The following is a 21195-nucleotide window of genomic DNA, read 5'->3' as shown; positions in this document are numbered from 1 at the left end:
AATATTCCCTAAAAGCTTTGGTGTCACTTAGAAAAAAAAAAAAACAACTATATATGATTGAAAGAAATTTGAGATATTTTTGTTTAAATAAAAATCACTGAATTTATGTCTATGAAGAAAATTCAATAAGCATTTATCAAGTGGTTAGGATATACTGCAATGTATGTACTCAGGACCATGGAGGAATGCAAACAAGATATGATTTCTCTCCTCAAGCCAAAAGTCCAGTCGATACTGTAAGCTACTTACGGCATATGAGGGCAATTACTTTCACAGAGTATGGACGAACCACTACCAGAAGGCAGAGTATCTAGATCTAATGAGAGGGAATAAGGGATGATATCAGTATTCACGGTGGGAGAAATCACCTTAATGCCTTTTGCATTTATTCCCCACCATGGTTTTAGGGGGCAGGGGCCATTATTATCCACCCTTAGAAAGAGGAGGAGGCTCAGGCAGAGAAGCCAAGTAACCGCCTCCAGGTCTCCCAGCATGGAAGTGAGCTACAGACTGGGCTTTGAAAGATGAGTAGAGTTCCCTCAGAGAGACAAAGGAAAAGGGGAGGTGTGTATGCTGTGTGTGTGATTTATGTGCTGCTTGAGGAGGCAAGAAGGGGACACAATTTGGACAGAGAGAAAAGCATGGCAGAGGGAAGTCCACAGTGAGTTTAGAGAAAGCCAAGCAGCCCTACCTGGCTTGAGTGCAGTGTAACCAGAGCAAAATAGGGGTAAAGCTGTAACACTTGGATGCAAAGAAAATGAGTGTACAAATAAACAGAGATACATTAAGTTGCATATGCAAAACCTTAGGAGTATTATTACCTAAACTATCCAACGTAGTACCATTGAAAAGGTCTACATTTTAAAGAAAACATTCTATTTTTATACTTCGCCTTCATGCCTTCACATTTCCTGCAGAAGTTAAAAAAGATAAGATACCATCTTATCCAGGAGATACCACCATAAACAAATCAAATTGAAAATACTAAGTCTCTCTTCTTATAAAATGTCAGCAATATCATCTATCTGACAGAATCGCTTTCTTACTAAATCTTGGAACATATCCCTGGGTAATTATTGCAAGGGAAAAAGAAAAGTGGCTTATGAGCTTTGGCAGCTGTTTTGTAAAGACTGAGACAGTGTGAAGAAATTTTTCTCATGCATTATTAAATAACATTTTGAGATGATCATGGGGGTAGAAACAATAGCTTTGGATCCAAGCTGGTGCCCAGGCCACTGACATGAGATTATTTCCTGTAAAAAATAAAGAGGAAAGAAAAATAGCACTACAAAGTTTTTTTAAAAATGAAAAAGGAATCCTCCACTTCCCCTAACTCTGCTGTGAAGAATGCGGGGAGTGGGCACCAACGTTTCTTTGGATACTTATTGAGGAGAGTGGCCTCACTTACCCCGCTGCGTCTTCTCTGCTGTCAGCATTGGATCCCCGTTTTCAGGTTTCTGGGTCTCTAACTGGCCACCTGGAGCACACTCTTCACACCAATGCCCTCCCACTGAGCACACGCATGAAGAAATGGTGTGCAGAAGAGAAGCCACATTGGTTTTCCCTGTGTTCTTTGCTGCCTGGCCATGGGCTTTCTGCTCCGATCACTTTCAGATTAGTGGCCATGTGAAGCCCCACTCCCCAGCCTCCACCGAAGACAGGACCATGAGCAGGGGCTGCCCCTGAGGAGGGGAAGTGTCAGGCTAACCAGCCTAGGAAGTGACTTCTGAGACAGGGCTGCAACCTCCATCAATATAAAAAACTTCATTCTTTGTTTTGTCTGAATATAAAAGTGTTAGTGTTTTTTTTAAAAAAGTTCATATAAAAATCACAGAATGCTATAAAGTGGAAGATGAAATATCACCCATCAACCCATCCCTCAGAGATAACCATGATTATTTGGCATATATCCTAAATAGCTATTTTTATGCCTATCGTTCCATCTAGACAACTACTTGCTTATCCACTTCTTTCATTGACATACAAAAGAAATATGTGATATTTTCTTTCAAAAAATGTAGTCACACAGATACATTTTTCTTCCTTAATAATGTAGTGTATTCACTTTCCTAAGACCACACAGACCTACCTATTGGTTATTCAGAGTTGCATGGTAGTTGAGTGAAAGAAAATATTGAAATCTATCCAACTAAAGGTGACTGGGTTTTGAAAACATTAGTAAGAATGAAATTTTCTTGAAACTCAAAAAATGACAATAATTACTATATGATAATATAGTATGTATGATAATCTATTACCCACTACCAATAGAGAAGATTTTTTAAAGATTCTAACTGTGGCTTATAGCCATAATTCTGAAAAATCAGAAACACATTAAAAGTCAAAAAATGGCCAGGTGTGGTGGCTCACACCTGTAATCCTAGCACTTTGGGAGGCTGAGGCAGGCGGATTGCCTGAAGTCAGGAGTTTGAGACCAGCCTGGGCAACATGGTGAAACCCCATCTCTACTAAAATACAAAAAAAAAAAAAATTAGCCGGGTGTAGTAGGGGGTGCTTGCAGTCCCAGCTACTTAGGAGGCTGAGGCAGGAGAATTGCTTGAACCCAGGAGGCAGAGGTTGCAGTGAGCCAAGATGGTGCCATTGCCATCCAGCCTGGCGACAGAGCAAGACTCCATCTCGGAAAAAAAAAAAAAGTCAAAAAATGGGGGAAGAGTTAAACAATCTGTGATCTATCTCAATGGACTATTATAATACTTATGCATTAAAAATGATGTCTATAAAAATGTGTATATCACATTTTCAGAAAATACTTGAGTTATGCAGGGAAATATCACATATTTGGTATGATCATAGCTACATAAGATAAACTAAAATAAAATGTAAATAAATAAAATGTAAAAAAAATATTCCCAACCGGGCACGGTGGCTCATGCCTGTAATCTCAGCACTTTGGGAAGCCCAGGCGGGTGCATCACCTGAGGTTGGGAGTTCAAGACCAGCCTGACCAACATGGAGAAACCCCATCTCTACTAAAAATACAAAATTAGCTGGGTGTGGTGGCACATACCTATAATCCCAGCTACTAGGGAGGCAGGAGAATTGCTTGAACCTGGGAGGCGGAGGTTGCGGCGAGCCGAGATCAGGCCATTGCACTCCAGCCTGGGCAACAAGAGTGAAACTCCGTCTCAAAAAAAAAAAAAAAAAAAACTGTTCCCCCCTAGGCTGGGGGCAGTGGTTCACGCTTGTAATCCCAGCACTTTGGGAGGCCAAGGTGGGCAGATCACAAGGTCAGCAGTTCGAGACCAGCCTGGCCAATATGGTGAAACCCTGTCACTACTAAAAATACAAAAATTAGCCAGGCATGGTGGTGGGCGTCTGCAGTCCCAGCTACTTGGGAGGCTGAAGCAGGAGTGAGCCAAAATCGCGCTACTGCACTCCAGCCTGAGGGACAGAACGAGACTCCATCTCAAAAAAAAAAAACAAAAAAAAATGTTCCCCAAAAGTTCATCATGAAGGGTAAAACTAGTAGTAAACCTTTTTTCATCCTTTTATTCTGTTTTTCTCAAAATTTCTAAAATGAACATGTATTATGTTTGTAAATTAAAGACCCTCTATGATTTAAAAGTAAAAATAAGGTACTATTCTTTCATTTAGTCTTTCATGAATAACAGATTCATAGAGATCCAGGGGGCACTCCCTGGCCAAGACCTGTGTCCTTACCAGGTCATAAAACTGTCACATAGTGACTGGGAATTTGGGGCACCTGTACAGTTCAGGAACCCTGGAAGGCTAACCCAGCAGGCCTCATCCTTCACCAGCATCCTCTTCTCCCCGTTCTCCAATTCCCTACATGAACTGGGAAAGGTTCATTCCAAATCAGCCCAGTGGGTATGCACTCTGCTTTGCTGAACAGGCTAACATCTGTCCAGGTAAGATTAGCTTGATGCTAGCAAAACTGAGGTTGCACTTCTCATTAAAGCTCCAAAAAGGGGAAACATCAAGACAGTCAAAAACTGTATCATCACATAACTGAAAGAGACCTTGAGAATCCTTTCTACCTTTTTGAGCCTCTTGACAAGGGATTTCACATCGCTGTGAAGGCTGAAGTCACCTGCTGACATGGACGTGATTGGATTCTGATTAGGAATAAATCGCTATGTTTTTAGAACTTATTGAGCCTGTTTCTATGACTCATATCTTTTCTATTCCTACTACTGAAGAGAGATAAGAAAATGGTAAAATGAGGTTAAAGAAAGCTAAACCACCATTCTTGAATTCTAGACAAACTGATAAGATTGTTATTTTGATATGCACAAAAAACAAACAAAACAAGGATATCTTTGGCATAGAATAGTTAGCATTTGGCTCTCAGCTATTCTTTTCATTTCACATCTTCTAGTGCCCTCAGCTCTTTCACATTCCCAGAATTTCCCCAGAAAAGTTCTAAGACCTATCTCCCTAGCAAAGAAAATCAGCTTCAAAGGCTCAGAAGTGAACTCTTTAGGATGTAGCAGCAAAACAGCACAGAGATTAAGGGCACAGACCCTCGGGCAAGACTGACTTGGGGAAGCTGCCAGCCCTGTGATGTTACACACATTCCTTGCTCCCTCTTATGGGTTGAATCGTGTCCTCCAAAAGCATGGTGAAGTCCTAACTCTTTGTACCTATAAACGGAACCTATTTGGAAACAGGGTCTCTGCCGACGCAATCAGTTAAGATGAGGTCACTAGGCTTGGCCCTGATCCTTTATCACTAGTGTTCTAAGACGGGAATTTGGACAGAGACACACAGGAAGAGGACCATGTGAGGCCACAGGCAGAGTGGAGCAATGCCGCCATAAGCTAAGCAGCAACTGGTGCGAGAAACTTTCAAGTTAGATACCTTGCAAGTTATTTATCTTAGACTATTACCACCCCAACACCCAACCAGGAAGCCAAGACCCAATCATCGTATCTCTTTGACACGATTTGAATTTGTCCCCTTCTTCCTGTTTGCACTTGCAGTGGCTTTGCTGAGTCCTTTCTCACCTCTTGACAAGGTTCCTCAACTGTTTCGTTACCCCCTAGGCTCAATCCTACCCAACCCACCCTTCACAGCACCGCCCAAAACATCCTCTACAGAATTCAAATTAACCAGTTATTCTTCTGATTTTCATTCCATCTTTCTTCTTAAGGGTTTGACGAAATGCTCCACGCTCATTTGCCATCCCGTCTGATGTCTAAATCCAGCAACGTAAATGACTGCTCCCCTGTTCCTCCCTCCTCACTACACAGCTTCTATCTTTCAGGTGTGGAAATAAGACCTTGAAACTCACTTCCGAAAGTCTGCAAGTAACTTGAGCATGTCATCATTGGATAGCTTATTGCTGTCTTGCCTGTAGATGGCAGAAAATCTGGCATTTTTGTCAAGATTTCCAGATGCATCCTTAAACAATGTCCTGAAATGGCAAAGCAACATTTCTAAACTGGGTTTCCAAAACACCAAAATCAATTCATTATTTAAATCTGGTTTCTATGAGAAGTCTAATTACTATTCCATTGGCTATAGCCAACAGAAATCTCATTATCTAAAAACATAGAAAACATTTACGGGGATGAGGACAACTAAATCAATTTACATAGAAAACAGTTCCAGTCAATGGCTTGTGCTTAGGAAACAACATACGCAAGTCAAATGCTTAACAAGTAGAGTCAAGAGATAAAGATCACCCCAGGCCACACTGGACTGCCCTGACTTCCAGCTGGAGGCACATGGTTGGGTCCTAGAATCCCAGCTCTGCAGCTAACACTCCCATGCACCCTGCCACCTCCAGGTAGCACCTCTCCAGACAGTGTCTTTCCTCTCTGTGACTCTACTAAATGATTTTTTCAAAATTTGGGCTTACGTATTTCTCAATTTTACACACTCAAATCCTCTTTGTCTCTGAAGAACAAACAGAATAGGCCGATTGACCCATCCATGCATCTATCTATATCTATTTAAAAGGTATACAAGGTGTTCCTTACCTTGCTGCCCAAGCAAATGGCATTCTATACTGTCCTAGTCTTTGGCATGCCTGCTTGGCATTCTTCAGCACCTTCTGAGCCACCTTGAAGACATGAGAATAAAGCTATGAGATACTGTATCTCACTGAAAGAACTGTGACCTAAATAGCCATCCTTACACACTCACTAAATAAGTCCTTACCGTAACATCAGATGCATAGAAAAGCAAATCATACAGTAATGAATATGGCTGCACTCACACTCTGTGCAGAGTAGTTTATTTAAGCCATTCTCTGGCAGTGATTCTCAAAGAATACAGAATGAAGACTTTCCAAAATCCATGTCTCTTCTTTGGTCTTTACAGGCAACAAACACACTGTTTCAGAGGTTTTCATACATCTTTACGACTAAATACTACTTATTATAAGTCTACTGAGTTATTAATAATTACTATTTGGTATCCATACCAAAATATATCACATTATTAGGATTTAAATGAGAACATTAATTAAAATACTAAGCTTTCACAGCTCCTAATGTGCACTAGCTTATGCTGATTTCCACAATATAAGGGGTAAGATATTAAGATACTGACTTCAGTTAGGCCGGGGCTCTCAATGCTATACTCTTGCTTTCTAAATATGAATTACTGCTATTTTTACTTTCTAATAATTAATTTTGGTTTGCTGTAGATCGACTGATTAATTCAGAGTGTACAATAAAGCTTATTTGCTTTTAGCCTAAGGCAGGCCTATTATTAATCATCTATACCCCTATTGCTAAAAACGATAATGCTTAATTTTTCCAAATTAGTCTGTACTATGATAGTGCTTTGTCATCAGTGTAAAGTTTGATTGTCTCAGAGTCACAGTGAAGGGTCTTTTACATTACTTAATTTTTTATTTTTATTTTTTTTTACTGAAGGGTCTTTTACATAAGTATATCAAAGTCAACCGATTTTGGGAAATGTGCTCCAAAGCCAAAGTATGCTACAGCATCAGCATCACTGTAGAAACGCAGAGTCTCAGGCCTTGCCCCAACCCTCCTGGATAAGAACGTGCCTTCTGACAAGACCTCTGGTGATCTGTGTGCACCATCAGCCACAGGAAGGATCTAGAAGGATCCAGAAGGATCTAGACGACAAAGCTGTCTGTCTCTAAGTCACACTGAATCCAGCTGTCTGACTCTGCAGGTCATCAAATCTCTCCGGGCTCCACTATCCACACCTGAAAATGGGGGCTATACTTTTCATGACCCCTGCCAGTTGCGAAACTTTATAATCCTACCATGATCATGCTGTAGGAACTGCTGCCTTCATGAGTAACCTGGAAAATAAATCCTAATTGGAAGAGACGTCAGGGATTCATCTGGGACCTCCCCCATTCTCCAGTGAGGTATGTTCTTGCCTCCTTGGATGGGGCGACTTAGTGGGGTCTTAGGTTTATCAGTCTTAGGGTACAATGATCTGCCTAGCTGCAGGGTCAATTTACTCAAACATTCTCAGGTTCAAGATTTTTTGGTCCTAACAACGATGAATATGTTGTGGAGTAAAATGCAGTAATTTCATAAAATTTAAGGCTAAAACATAAGACATCAATAAGCCTTTTCTGCAATGAATGAGGACTTAGCTCTCAGATATATGAAGGGTGCAAATAGAACACAGTATGTGTGAAAGTCAGAGTAAGAAACCTATTTTTGCCCTTTGGGCCTTTTCCCCCTTCTCTTTATTTTTAAAACATCTATTCACAGGAGATACCTACAGAGACTTTTCATAAAAATTTCCTCCAAAATGAAAATTTACTCTAAATGATGTTCTAGACCATCTTGGAAAACATGAAGAAACAACTTTGACAGACTGAAAAAAATCATCTCACTGTAACATTTCTGCCAAAACTGTGCTAAAGGAAGATGGTTGAGCCTTAATTCCTGCTTTAATTGAATGTTTTGGAGGTGGCAGGAAAGTAAATGCATGAATAATGTACACATGGATGAGCTTTACATTCCATAAATAATGAAGAAAAAGCAGACTTCAGCAGATGCTCAGTGGACATGGAGGAGTGTGCAGAGGTAAGTTTAGCCTACAGTGATATGTGATTTTTACACCAACATGAGCTGCCAAATTTCAAACCATGCATGCAGCAGGCAGAAGTAACAAAGTTGGTGTGGATGGGCCTTGGAAATGTGTTGCATACACAGTCGGGGGAGGAGATCTTATCTCGGGCCTTCATTGATTATTAATCAAAACATAAAAGAGCTAAAAGAGCTTCTTGTCCAAGGTTTTACAGACTTGATTTAAAAAAATAAAACAGCTTCTCTCCAGAGACCAAACTTTACACAGCTTTCATCAGCCAAAAACGCTTACTGTTGGAAACAATGTGCCTGGGTAAATGGGCTTTTACTTGACTGGGGCTGTAATAAATGACGACGTCTTCTGGGCTTTCTGTGATTTATGGTGCCCACAGCACTGACTCATACATGATCTGTTTGCTCCTAACACTGTCCCTATGAGGAAGGCAGAGGCAGGAAGTAACATCATCCTTCATGCACAGAAGGAACATCTGGAGGCCAGAGAGGTGATGTGATTTGTCCAAAGGACCCAGGTGAGTTAGGTATACAGCACCCAGGTTTCTGACCCCGAAACCCATTTCTCAATGGCCATCCTGCATCCTGTGGACACAGCTATGATGCATGAGTGCCCACAGAGGTGATGAAAAGAAACTCTGAATCCAACTTAGTAAACTTCACTCACAGCCTCTGGGGTATGTGGACCAGTCCTTGTCAGTGAATTCAGGCCTCTCAGATGACCACATAAATTAAAAAAAAAAAAAAAAAAAAAAAAGAACTAAAAATACATAAAACTGGCAAGGATAATAGCACTCAACAGATTACACTAACCAGGTAGCACAAGGTGCTACGAAGTGGCAGTCAAGTGCCCTCTGGCAGCTCCAGCTGTGAGACACTGAGCAGGTCACTAAGCCTTGGTGAGCCTCAGTGTCCTGAAATACGAAAGCACATCTTTTACTAGATGACCTCTAATATTTAATAATGCTATGGTATGTCCATGCCTAGGCACTTCCCGAGTAATGAACACTGCTTTGAAAAAAACCAAACATACATCATGTATGTTTTCTTTCCATCTTCCACCTAAAACTCTGCCCCCTCTAGCGAAAACCAAGTGGACCTGAATCACTGACACTACCGGCCAGGCCATCTGAGCCAAAGGCATTTCCTGGTCTCCAGCCTCATATATAGTGTAAGTGGACCAAAATATAATTTCAGGACCCAACAGGCACATTAACAAATATAAGGAACTTTATTTGAATGTCATACATGTATTTTCTAACAGAGAAAGTTTACTATTAAGCTGGTAATTCCTTTGCAAATTATTTTACGAGGTCAGAATTGTCTAGTCAAGTGGAGCACTTTATTTACACATAGGACTACATTTCTTTCACAATAACGACATAAAGTTCAGAGTAAATACATGCAGCATATTCTACGTCTTTTAGAGCGTAAATATGGCTTATGTTGTATTTCATTAAGCATTTATAGTTTCACATAAATGCCTCTGTTCAGATTGCTTTTTACTACCACAAAGTTTAAAAGCCATTCATACCTTAGAAGAGTCTGAACTTTTCATATATGGCTCAGCGCAATGTGTGATGCTCCCCTGAAGGACTTTTTCAATTCTGGCCACAAGAAATATATCTGGATGAGGACAAGTGACTGAAAATATTCCCTAGGAGACAAAGAATTTTCTTCAGGCAGCAGAATTCACAGCTGCGTTAAACAAATCCCATGAACATTAAACAGCAAAGAACAGTGAAACAGGACAACTAGTAAAAAGCACCCAGTGTCAAACTAGTTAGCTGACAAATAGTTCATCACCTGCTCAAAAAGTCTATTTGGTGAGGGAGGTAACTAGAACATTTAGAAAGAAAAAATGAAATTAAAAGCCACTTATTTCTCAGCTTGCTTTTACTGTCTAATAATAAATACTATTAATTAAGAGTCTAATGACCTCACTTCTGCGTTACAAGGTCTAATTTGAGCATTTTTGGTGCATTTACATAGCATGCAAGGTGAGTCTGAGTAGTAGGAATGCTGGGCTCATATTCCCCACCTGCTTCGGATACTGCATGGCAGCTTCATGAAGGATGCCCTTGAGGACAGATGGGCTCTGCCCGCTGCCATTCATCAGCGCCGGGGACGTGGTGGCCAGCATTTGCCTCACTGAGAAATGGTTCAGGTCTACGTGGAAATCGGCAGAAATCTTTCGGTTGTATTTTATGTCAAACAGGGATAGAGTAACAAAGAAAGGTTCAACCTGAACAAAACAAAACAATCCAACGATCACTATGACTCAAACAGGGACAAAAGAATGTTGCTATCAAAAGAGAAATGACAAGACCTATTTAGGACTGTTGCCATAAATTACTACTAAAGATAAACAGTCTCATCCTTTAGAATACAGATAATTAGGTTATAAAACATTTTAGGAAACAAACAAAACAATTATTTTAGCTTTATGTGTTTTGTTACATAATGTCCGCTCCATAGAAAACACAGTTGCATTCCCCGAAGCATCTAAGATGAACTCTGTCTCCTACAAAGCTGAGCACACACCTACCACCCTCATCTTTCAACACGAACATCCTGTCCTTGCAGGCTAAACAACCTCCACATCCTGATTCAAACACTGCACCTCTTTGATACCAGGGACTAGGATTTCTTATCCAAGCTGCACTGTAAAGGCACATCTGAAACTTCTGCCTCTATTTTTTAATCTTTATTTTTAAAAAGAAAAATTACATTTGTAGTGGGTCCTTCTTCATTTTCGGCAACGCAGCATTGCAAATTGAAAGATAAATCATTGCACTTGACAAGGATCCTTTTTCCAAACTTCTCTTCAAATGGCTTAACTTCTGGCTCAGCTGATGAGAAATCAAGCTTCTTTAAAAGAAAATGTAAACATATAAATAAGTTATGCTCTTATTTTAAAAAATCATCATAAATGCATCCAAAGAAAACAGAATAAAATATGGAAAAGCTATATACACTTATTTACTCACAATAGTATTGCTATTATACAATCAGTTTCTATGGTTTAGAGTAGTTACACACATAGTTGATAATAATGGTCAAAGACATGGGCGGGGTATCGTGGCTCACGCCTGTAATCCCAGCATTTTGGGAGGCCGAGGCTGGTGGATCACAAGGTCAGGAGATCAAGACCATCCTGTCTTAACACAGTGAGACCCCGTCTCTACTAAAAATATAAAAAAATTAGCCAGGTGTGGTAGCGGGCACCTGTGGTCCCAGCTACTTGGGAGGCCGAGGCAGGAGAATGGCGTGAACCTGGGAGGCGGAGCTTGCAGTGAGCCAAGATTGCGCCACTGCACTCCAGCCGGGGCGACAGAGCAAGACTCCGTCTCAAAAAAAAAAAAAGACATGATGGTATGCCTACTCAATGGGTGAACTGAAAAAATACAGAGCTTGAAAATTATGATTATGAACAACATAACCAATGTCCATCCAGTATCCAACCAAGTGTCCATCAACAGATGTATAAGGATACATAAAATGTAGTATATATATACAATGGAATATTCAGCCACAGAAAGGAAGGAAATTCTGACACATGCTGCAACGTGGATTGACCTTGAAAACATTAAGTTTAAGCCAGAAACAAAGGACAAATACTATATGATTCCATATTTATGAGGTTCCTAAAATAGGCAAGTTCACAGAGTAGAACAGAGGTTACCAGGGGATGGGGGAAGAAGGAAAGGAAGGTTATTATTTGGTACAAAGTTTCTGTGTGGGAAAATGAAGAAGTTCTGGAAAAGGATGGTGTTAATGGTTGTACAATAATGAGAATGTATTTAATGCCACTGAACTGTACACTTAAAAATGGTTAAAATGGTAAATTTTATATTATATATATTTTTACCATGATAAACAAAAACTTCTTAAAAGCAGATAAAAATTATAGACATATAAACACACATACATATGATTATGAGGTCTGTGAGGAAACAGAGAAGTACTTATCATTGAAGTTAAATGGAAAAGGTTTGTATTTGAGCCTGAGCCTGGGCTGCTCGGGAATTATCATTGACTCCCAGGCACCTGCAGTGATACCTGTTATTTTCTGATGGCTATTTTAACAGATAAATTAGATGTTCTTTGTGAACTTGAGAATGTCTTTCAATAAATCTCTCCCAATTTTCAAACATCTATTAAATATCAAATACAATAGTAATGCTATGGTGATGAGATTACACATTTTTATTTTTCCTCTTTTCCCCGAATTTTCTATAGTTATTTTGCTTGCTGTTCCAAAATAAACAAAGCAAACAAATAAACAAATAAGCCCATCGATGATTTTCTCTCCCACACTTGGTTTTAAATATTAAACATTTAGATAGTTCTTACCTGGGCATCTGGGTCCAGATAAAAAAGTTTGACTCTGCTTTCACTTTTCAGTTTGATTTCTGCTTCTCTGGCACTCTGATAACAAGATAAATAAAAATTACATTTAACAAAATCCTTTCCTTGCAAAGGTGCCCAAATACAGTTAAAAGCTGCCTCGTCCTGAAGGCTGAGGCTGCTGGAAAGCTCTGCCTCGCGCTGGAGAAGCTGCTGTGTGTGCCAGGGAATGTGCAGCACACAAAGTAAGCACCAGGAGGAGAAAGAAGTGACGATGAGATTCCTGCCCTTCTGAAGCTCACAATCAGTGGTAGAGCCAAAGTCAACACAAAGAAAGCAAAAGAGAATAATTAAGCATCTGTGTGTCAGGAAAGTCTTCATAAAGTAATGGAATATGGGATAGACTTGGAATGAAGGGGCGGAATCGAGCTGAACATTCCTGGCTGAATGAAAAGGATGCACAGACACTGAAGATGGAAATGAGCCCAGATGCTAGGAAGGATTTAACAGAGTCCAGTCTATGACTGGGTGCAAGAAGGGGAAGAGGAAGGAAAATATTTTGAATGATGAGATAGAGAAAATGATGGCTGATCTTGCAGGACAAGATGCTGATTAATTCAATAAATATTCATTAAGCACCTCTTATGAGCCAGGCCCTAGAGACATGTGAAATGTGAATGAAGGAAGTCCCTAGCCCCAAGGAACACCAGGTGGGGAGACAGCATATCAACAGGTAATAAGAGGACACAAGAAAGTTTAAGGTAACAGTGGAAATCAACTTGGACTGGGGGGTGGTAGTCAGAGACCACCTCCCAAGGGAAGGCCCATCTGGAAGGACAAGAACACTTGGCCATGAAAGGAGAAAAGCACATTCTAGGAGAAGGCACAGCAGGTGGAAAGGGACAAGTCACACCTGAGCAATCACCAAGTCACTCACCATAACCGAAAGGCAGGGCATGATTAAAAAAAAAAAAAAAAAAAAGTTAAGAGAAATGAGTCTGGGATTTGCCTGCTAAGGATTGGGGACTTCCCCCTTGTTTAGCATATCATCAAGAAATAACCATAAAAATGGGCAACCAGTAGCCCTCAGGGCTGCTTTGCCAATGGCATAGCCATTCTTTATTCCTTTACTTTCTTAATAAACTTGCTTTCACTTAAAAAAAAAAGACTGGGGATTTCATTCAGAATCTAAAATATCCTGCAACATTTTAGGTAGGAGAATAAAACGAGCTCCACATTTCAGAAGCATCAATTGGGTAGAGCTGAGGCAACGGGTTAAAAAGGGTAAGACCCAGAGGCCCACAATGTCTTTCTTGGGTTATCACACCAGTCTCCCCATCTCACAGCAGGGCCGATTAACAAATCCCACATTGCTAGCTTGGGCAGCCTGATGAATGGTGAATCCATAAACAAGACAGAAAACTCAGGAAAAACAAATCTGCCAAAAAGATGGTAATATCCTTATCATCTTTGTGTAGAGATGCCTGGGTAGAGATGCCTGTGGAATTTCCAACTGGAAACATCCAATAGACAGCTAGAGGGATGAAACTTGAGCACAAGGCCAAGAGGAAGGCTGGAGTTCCAGACTTGGGAGTGGACAAGATGTCCTGAGGAAGAGGGTGGAAGTGGGTCTGAAGACAAAATCCTGGGGGCCCAACATTGAAGAGGTGGACAGAAGAGAAGCCACAGAAGAAAACAGACAGACGGAGGCAGAGATGGGGGCTGGAGATGTGGTATTTGGGAACAGAAAGAGAGAGAGGCTTTTCAGACATTCACGAGATAGAAATCATCTCCATCTTTATGATTTTTCATGCCTGGTGCCTCTAAGTCTATATTCTGTTCTTCTTGTCTGTCAGAGCTCTTCATGACTCTCAGTCTCCACAGCTAAGTCTATGGAGTCAGAATAGAACGCACTCTCTCATCTGCTACTTTCCCCAGAGACATGTGTCACATCTCAGCACTCCGTGGGGCACTCACAGCCACAGCAGAAAAGGTGTCTTGTCTCTTCTGTTGGTGGCAGAGCAAACTCTATTATTATATTTCCAATCAAGGATAATGAGAAAACAAGCATCTGAATCTTCTTAGCCATGCGATTGTTGTATACAAAGGTCTTTAGTAATGATCCAAACTATCATGATCAGCTGTCTATGTTTAAATAAAATGGGCACCAGAATACTAGGAAACTGGGTTCTGGTTCTAGTTCAGTTAAGCAGCTGTGCAAGCTACGCAGCCTCTCTGGGTTCCATTTTAATTTCTGTGTAAACATGTTAAACAAGATGATGGCTCAAGTCTCTTGCCACACCAAGTTTATCTTGATGCTATCAGTGGGAGCCTGAAGGCTATGGAGGTGAAGGGGCATTACTGCAATCTTCTGTTTATGCTTCCAGGGCAAAACACTTGCCTGTGGTGGAGGCAGGTGCTCTCCATATGGGAGATGGGACCACTTCATTTTAGTCTATCCTGCCTGTCACCTTTCCTAATTTTTTACACCAAAAGAGCAAGCACATGTGCAAGTGGAATCTCCTTAACTGAACCCAAAGAATTTGCTTTACATTGTATACTGCCTGTGGTGTTTCCTAACAAAACCGTCAGTACTAGGTGCTGCAAGCCACCACCAACAGTTATCTATTCTACTTCTGAATCGTCCGCTTGAGCCCTTCAACAAAGGCAAATACTGTGTTATGTTCTCAGACGCGAGAGCAGAGGAGTGGGTTCTTAATGTAGATGCAATTCCTGATGCCTTTCTGAAAGATGCTTGTTGTCTCAAGTTGACTGTGCTAGAAGATAAGAAATGAATAAAGCAAGAACAACTGCTAATGAGCTCCATATAATTAAAGAGCAAATAAGAATGCAGACATAATAAAAGAAAAACAATTAACCACCAGCCAAAATAGACACAAAGCATTCTGATTTTGTCACTAACACCCAACAGATATATTCTTTACCACAGACATCATTTATTGGAAAAGAAGGGACAGCTTTAGATGTAAAAATAACTTAAAGGTTTGTAATCTACCTAATATATATCAATTGCTCTGCTATGAGATACATAAAAAGCAAATTTGGCTTCTTAAAGTTCCTCCTATCCCTCCTAAGGTCTAGGATGATGCATTAAACAGGGAGGATGCCCAACAGTGGCTGAAGGAATTACCAAATACAATCTAAGAGGTAGAAAAATGTGGTTCAGGGAGAGCAGGACTTTGCCCCAGAGTCAGGAAACAGTATCTGGAAGAATAGTAATGATAAGAGCTACTATTGATAACAGCCAATAACTACCTGCCAGATATACCCTAAGTGCCCATTTTAATTTTATACAACCTTAGGAGGCAGGTACTATTATTACCCCTGCTCATTAAAAGAGAAGACACTAAGGCATGAGTGTTAGGTACTTCGCCCAAAGACCTACATGATGAAATAGAGGCCTGGTTTCTAACTCAGTTTGCCTGGCTTCAGAGTCTATTACACTACACAAGAAAGAAGAAAAAAAGGTAAAGAATGTGAACAGGCGAGTCAGGAGGAAAAAACACAAGTGGCAAATAAATGTATGAAAATATGAAAAATATCACTAATAACCAGCAAAATGTAAATGAAAGCACAGTAAAATACCATTTTATACTCATCTGGTGAAGATGCAGAGAAACAGAAATGTGAATTGTTACAGCTTTTTGGGACAGTAACTTGGCAATGTTTAAAGCATTAAAAACACAATAAACTTTGACTTAAACTGAAAAAACCCTAAACGTTCATTAATAGGGAGATGGCTGAATGAAGTATACAGTAGCAACAGTGGAAATATCATGCAGCTTGCTGATATGCATGTAAGAGGGAACCAGATCTTCTACTGGTCCAGAGGGACATCTATGAAATATTTTTAAGTGATTCAGTAAATTTCAGAATAATGTATATATTGTGAACATATTTTTATAAAAAAACTTAAAAACCTTACATATGTTTCTCTATATTTCTATGAGCAATCAGTTTGGTGAAAGGGGAATTGCAACTGGTTATTAACGTCAGTGTTCTCAGGAATGTGGGAATGGAGGATGAAGGGAAAAGGTGAACTTTTCTTTAAACAACTTTGAGTATTTTTACTTACTGTGACAAGCATACTTATTTTTAATTAAAATTTTAGTAAAGATAATAAAATAAATACTTGTAATATGTACTCTCACAATCTAAGAGTGGACAAAATACAGCTATAACAAATATCATCCCAAAGACTGCAGTTGAGCACTTCTCAGAATGATGGAAACGAGCTCTGCTTTTAAAATAAACTATGGTCAGTCTATATTGTGATGGTAGGAAGAGCCAACTGGCTTTTCCCCAGACACCCTGTTGCCACTTTCCTGCCCAAAGCCCACTGACTACTCTGGGTTTCATGGAGAAGAGAATGAGAGGAAAATGGAAACAGAGAAAGCACAATGGCAGAGCTGTTCTCTGTAGAAACTGGTGTCTGCTGAGAAGATAAGGAAGAGAATGATTCATCTAAACCAAGGGCGATACCCCCACCCCACCCCATCCTGTAAACCCTACATTCAAGCACTAATGACACACCCTGACAAGGTTTTCTTCTTTGTCTTAAGAAGTAGTTATGGACCAAACATTCAAGAGTTTCCAGAAAGTCTGCTGTAGGCTTTAGGCATATTGTGTGTCTTAAATTTATTTGCGAGTAGATAAAACAATTTAGAGACAAAGACTACAGTCAACAGCATCTTATTCTGAGGATGAATTACCAGAAACATTGTACTGACTGTTGGGTCATTTAAGCAGAATGGGTTGGAACAGGAGGACTTTGCAAAACGTTTTGAGGCCAAAATACATACTCTTTAATTTAAAGAGTTATCATGATCTATTTCCACTACTTCCAAGACACCTAACTTCTCAGGACCATCAGCTCATCCTCTTCACAAAGGAGGCCTAGAAATGCAAAGCCAGCTGACCCCACAGACACAAGCCTAGCCAGCTTGTTTGTATCATAGTGCAATGATATTGTTTTCTGGATTGGAATCTAGGGAAGAAAGCACTTATTACAGACTTGGTTTAAAAATTCAGAAAAAGTGTCTGTGAAAGCGCTGGGTTCTGACAAGTTCTGCTGAGCATGGCCCTTGATCCTCACTCCATCTCTATGAGACTAGAAAGTCTGAGACATCATACTTTCCCCTGCACGCAACTGTGGAAGATTTACCTGGAACAATAAGTTCATTTGCTTAAAACAAAGTTGAAAGGTAAAAGGGTGTAATTCTGGATTCAGATGAAATTCTACTTCTCTTTCAGAAACAAATGGGGAAACCAAAGTAAAAGTTGGATGCTATTCTTTGAGTACAAAAATAAAAGCTCACAAACAGAAAAGCTGTGGAAGAAAACATAAGGTGGGTTTTCTTCACACTATCTTAAGGAGGTGACATATATGTTCTGATGTCACCTAAGATATAAATGTAACCCAAGAAATACATTATTAAATAACTAGTAACGAAGTTTATAACCTGATTATGTTACTCCTTGACTTTCTAGGGAAGAAATCAATTAACTAACTTGAATTATGGTTTGTGTATCTAACTAAAATATTTAGAAGACTGAGGCTATACACTGTTATATTTATAATAAAAAATTGTTTGGCTCCATAGTAGACAATAGGAGGAAAAGAACCAGTTTTAGGGTAAATACAGTGTGTTCTCTAATAAGAAAACAATAAAGATGTTCAGTACTAAATGTACAAACATAAGTTCCAAGATTATACAAAATATTCTGAAAACCTAGGTTTACATCACTCATACTGTAAGTAATGAGCCCTTCCATAATATTCCAGAATGAGACAACAGTTATTTTTGCACTGAAACAACTTCCTGTCGGTCATATCCTGTTTGGCTATGTCTTAGTCACAGTGGAAAACAAAAGCCGGGGCAACAGGATGAAGGAGGTTAGAGGAGCTGATTAGACAAGGAACCTGCCATTAAATTACACCTTCAGCCACCTTCTGCCTACCCCCATTGTTCTAGGCCTTTCTCTGCAATCTGACTGAATTGTGGCCCAGCCACCCAGCCTGACCCTTTCTTGCACCTTCCTTCCCTGATACTGACCTCTTTACCTCTTCATCCCCTAAGGAAACACCTTACACAGTTCTCTCTCTCCACCCCTCCCCCTGTACACTTCAGCCTCTGATTCTGTAACCATGGAATCCATTCCTCCTAAAAATGGAATGACCAACAGTTACCAGATCAACTTCTTTGCCTTCTCAACCAGTGCAAATAATCCAGACACCCTGACGGGGGATGATAAACAGCCAAAATTGCATTCTTGCTCAGGGCTGGGGACAGGAAACACAGGTCTCCCCTTAGTGCCTGGGCTGCTCACACTGACACCACTGAGCTGGGTTTTAAAAGGCAAAGCCCACAGATACCTATGTGCTGAGTGAATAACTCATCTCCATTTTCTTCATTCTTTTCCTCTTCAAAAAATTACTTTCCACCTTTTCTACCTTTTTCTGCCTTCCTATATAAAATTATTTTTAAAACACCTCAAAGCGAGGGGGAAAGAAAAAAACAGTAAAGTCCCTAACAAGGATGCATTTTTTTAGGTTTTGACCATGATTCCTAGTGAGAAATGTTTTAAATCCCCAACACAAAGATAAATGTTTGAGGTGATGGCTATCCCGATTATCCTGGTTTGACCATCACACATTGTACACAGATATCAAAACATCACACGAACCCCCAAAATAGGTACGTTATATACCAATGAAAGGAAATAAATATACATAATAGCACACTAAGAAAAACAAATATCTTTTATATCACTATGCAAGACACACACACACAATATATATATAAATAGTACACAGCCCTTAATATATTATTTTATATAAAAAATGTTATTAAGGGCAGATATTATTTTATATAAAAAATAATGTTATTATTAAGGGCAGTGTACTTTCATATTCTCCATTCAATTCTATCACATTAAAAATAAACAAATAAATTTTTTTTTTTTTTTTTTTGGAGACACAGTCTTGCTCTGTCACCCAGACTAGAGTGCAGTGGCATGATCTCAGCTCACTGCAACCCCTGCCTCCCGCGTTCAAGTGACTCTCCTACCTCAGCCTCCCAAGTAGCTGGTATTACAGGCACCACACCTGGCTAATTTTTGTATTTTTAGTAGAGACAGGGTTTCCCCATGTTGGCCAGGCTGGTCTTGAACTCCTAACCTCAAATGATCCACCCACCTCAGCCTCCCAAAATGCTGGGATTACAGGCATGAGCCACTATGCCCGACCTAAAAAAACTTTTTAAAGTGAGTCACATAATGTTTAGCTAAATAAGCCTGACACAAAGCGTACATGTATGAGTCCATTCACAGAAAGGTCTAGAAAAGTCAAAACTAATCTACAGTGATGGAGGTCAAAATAATGAGGGTCTCAGGTCCAAGCTAGCCTGAGGGCTGCTTACATCAGTGTACAAATGTGAACTCCAGTGAGCTCTACAATTCATGCTTGAGCATTCTGCTATTATAAATTACACCTCAATAAAAAGAATAAAAAACTAGACAGAAACAAAAAGAAGCAGGGGTTGAAATCAAACTGATTTCGCCAACTAAAATGGCTTAAGCTAACTTGTAACCCATGGTTTAAAAACAGTTCCAAATATTTTAAATGAAAAAATATATATAATGATACTTATAAAAATATAAGTATATATACATAAATGTACACATTTATATTAAATATATGTATATATTAAAAAATCTCCCTAGGTCTTGGGATCAAACAATACTGAATTATATTGGATGGGTAGTAAGAGAAGGAGGGGACAGTTCCTATATATCCTCATTGGAAAAAGTATAGATTTTTTATTAATCAACATTAAGCTCAAATAACATGAATCTTCTCCTAGGTATCCATTCTGTTCACCCAATAAGTGCAGAAGGTTACTTTCTGAATTCCAGATGGCATCACATATATTACCTGCTGCAACAAACTAAAACCCAAATGGGCACAAACATTCTGTTTTGAGAAATTATGAACTCCCAAACATCCAGAAACAAAAAAGCAAATCTCAACGCAAAATATGATACGCAGACATTCATAACACAAAAACACAAACACACAAGCCAAAACTCTTCCCGGACTAGGAGGTGGTTACAATGGTGGCACTAAAATTAGCTTTAATAGGCAGGTGCTAAAAAGATCCTGTGGTAACAGTCAAGTCCTTAAAAAAAACAATGTTCTAAAGTCCTAGCTAGGGAGGGAGATTTTACACTTGAGAACAGCCATGTTGTCTTAAAATAAAGGTCAATGCTGAATGCTAGTCTATTTATAATCCTATATAGATAAACCATGTTTCTATTATAGTGTTTAAGATGTGGGTGTGGAGGGTCACCATTTCACTCTAGTATCAAAAAAAAAAAAAGAATAGAAGGGCAGTAACAGAATAAGAGTGCAAAGGGCTAGAGAAGACAAAGATATTTCTCTCATTTAAGAAAGAATCATTCAGATACACACAAGGACGCAAGTACAAGGACAGTCATTGTAGCTTTGTTTATAATAGAAAAAATGAAAATAATAGAACCGCTAAAATTAAAAGTTATATAGTACAAATAAAAGGGGTAAATTTTAAAATTTTTTAAAGTGCAGAACAATATAGTATGTTAGCATTTATAAAACATTTTTAAACATACTGATATGTTTAAATTATAACATTATATCAGTATCTATCATGATATAACACAGTATATATCATTATGATAGATTTATTTGTAAAGATATAAAATAATATAATAACATTATATCAGTATCTATCATAATGATATAACACAGTATATATCA

General features: G+C 39.3%; 1 protein-coding gene across 3 annotated transcripts in view; it reads right to left on the bottom strand.

The window, feature by feature from the left end:
* DOCK9 (dedicator of cytokinesis 9) overlaps window positions 1-21195 on the bottom strand; it is a 184794-nt gene that overhangs the window by 100067 nt on the left and 63532 nt on the right. For all 3 annotated transcript variants that reach the window (XM_011993804.1, XM_011993805.1, XM_011993806.1), the window contains exons 10-15: window positions 12384-12458; window positions 10758-10898; window positions 10069-10272; window positions 9562-9684; window positions 5967-6049; window positions 5276-5398 (exon numbers count right to left, since the gene is read on the bottom strand). In XM_011993804.1, the coding sequence (XP_011849194.1) occupies window positions 5276-5398; window positions 5967-6049; window positions 9562-9684; window positions 10069-10272; window positions 10758-10898; window positions 12384-12458 (749 nt within the window). The remainder of the gene's footprint in view (window positions 1-5275; window positions 5399-5966; window positions 6050-9561; window positions 9685-10068; window positions 10273-10757; window positions 10899-12383; window positions 12459-21195) is intronic.

Source organism: Mandrillus leucophaeus, unplaced genomic scaffold (genome assembly GCF_000951045.1).
Source record: "Mandrillus leucophaeus isolate KB7577 unplaced genomic scaffold, Mleu.le_1.0 Scaffold434, whole genome shotgun sequence".
Classification (NCBI taxonomy): Eukaryota; Metazoa; Chordata; class Mammalia; order Primates; family Cercopithecidae; genus Mandrillus; species Mandrillus leucophaeus.
This window is presented reverse-complemented; position numbering and strand designations above follow the sequence as displayed.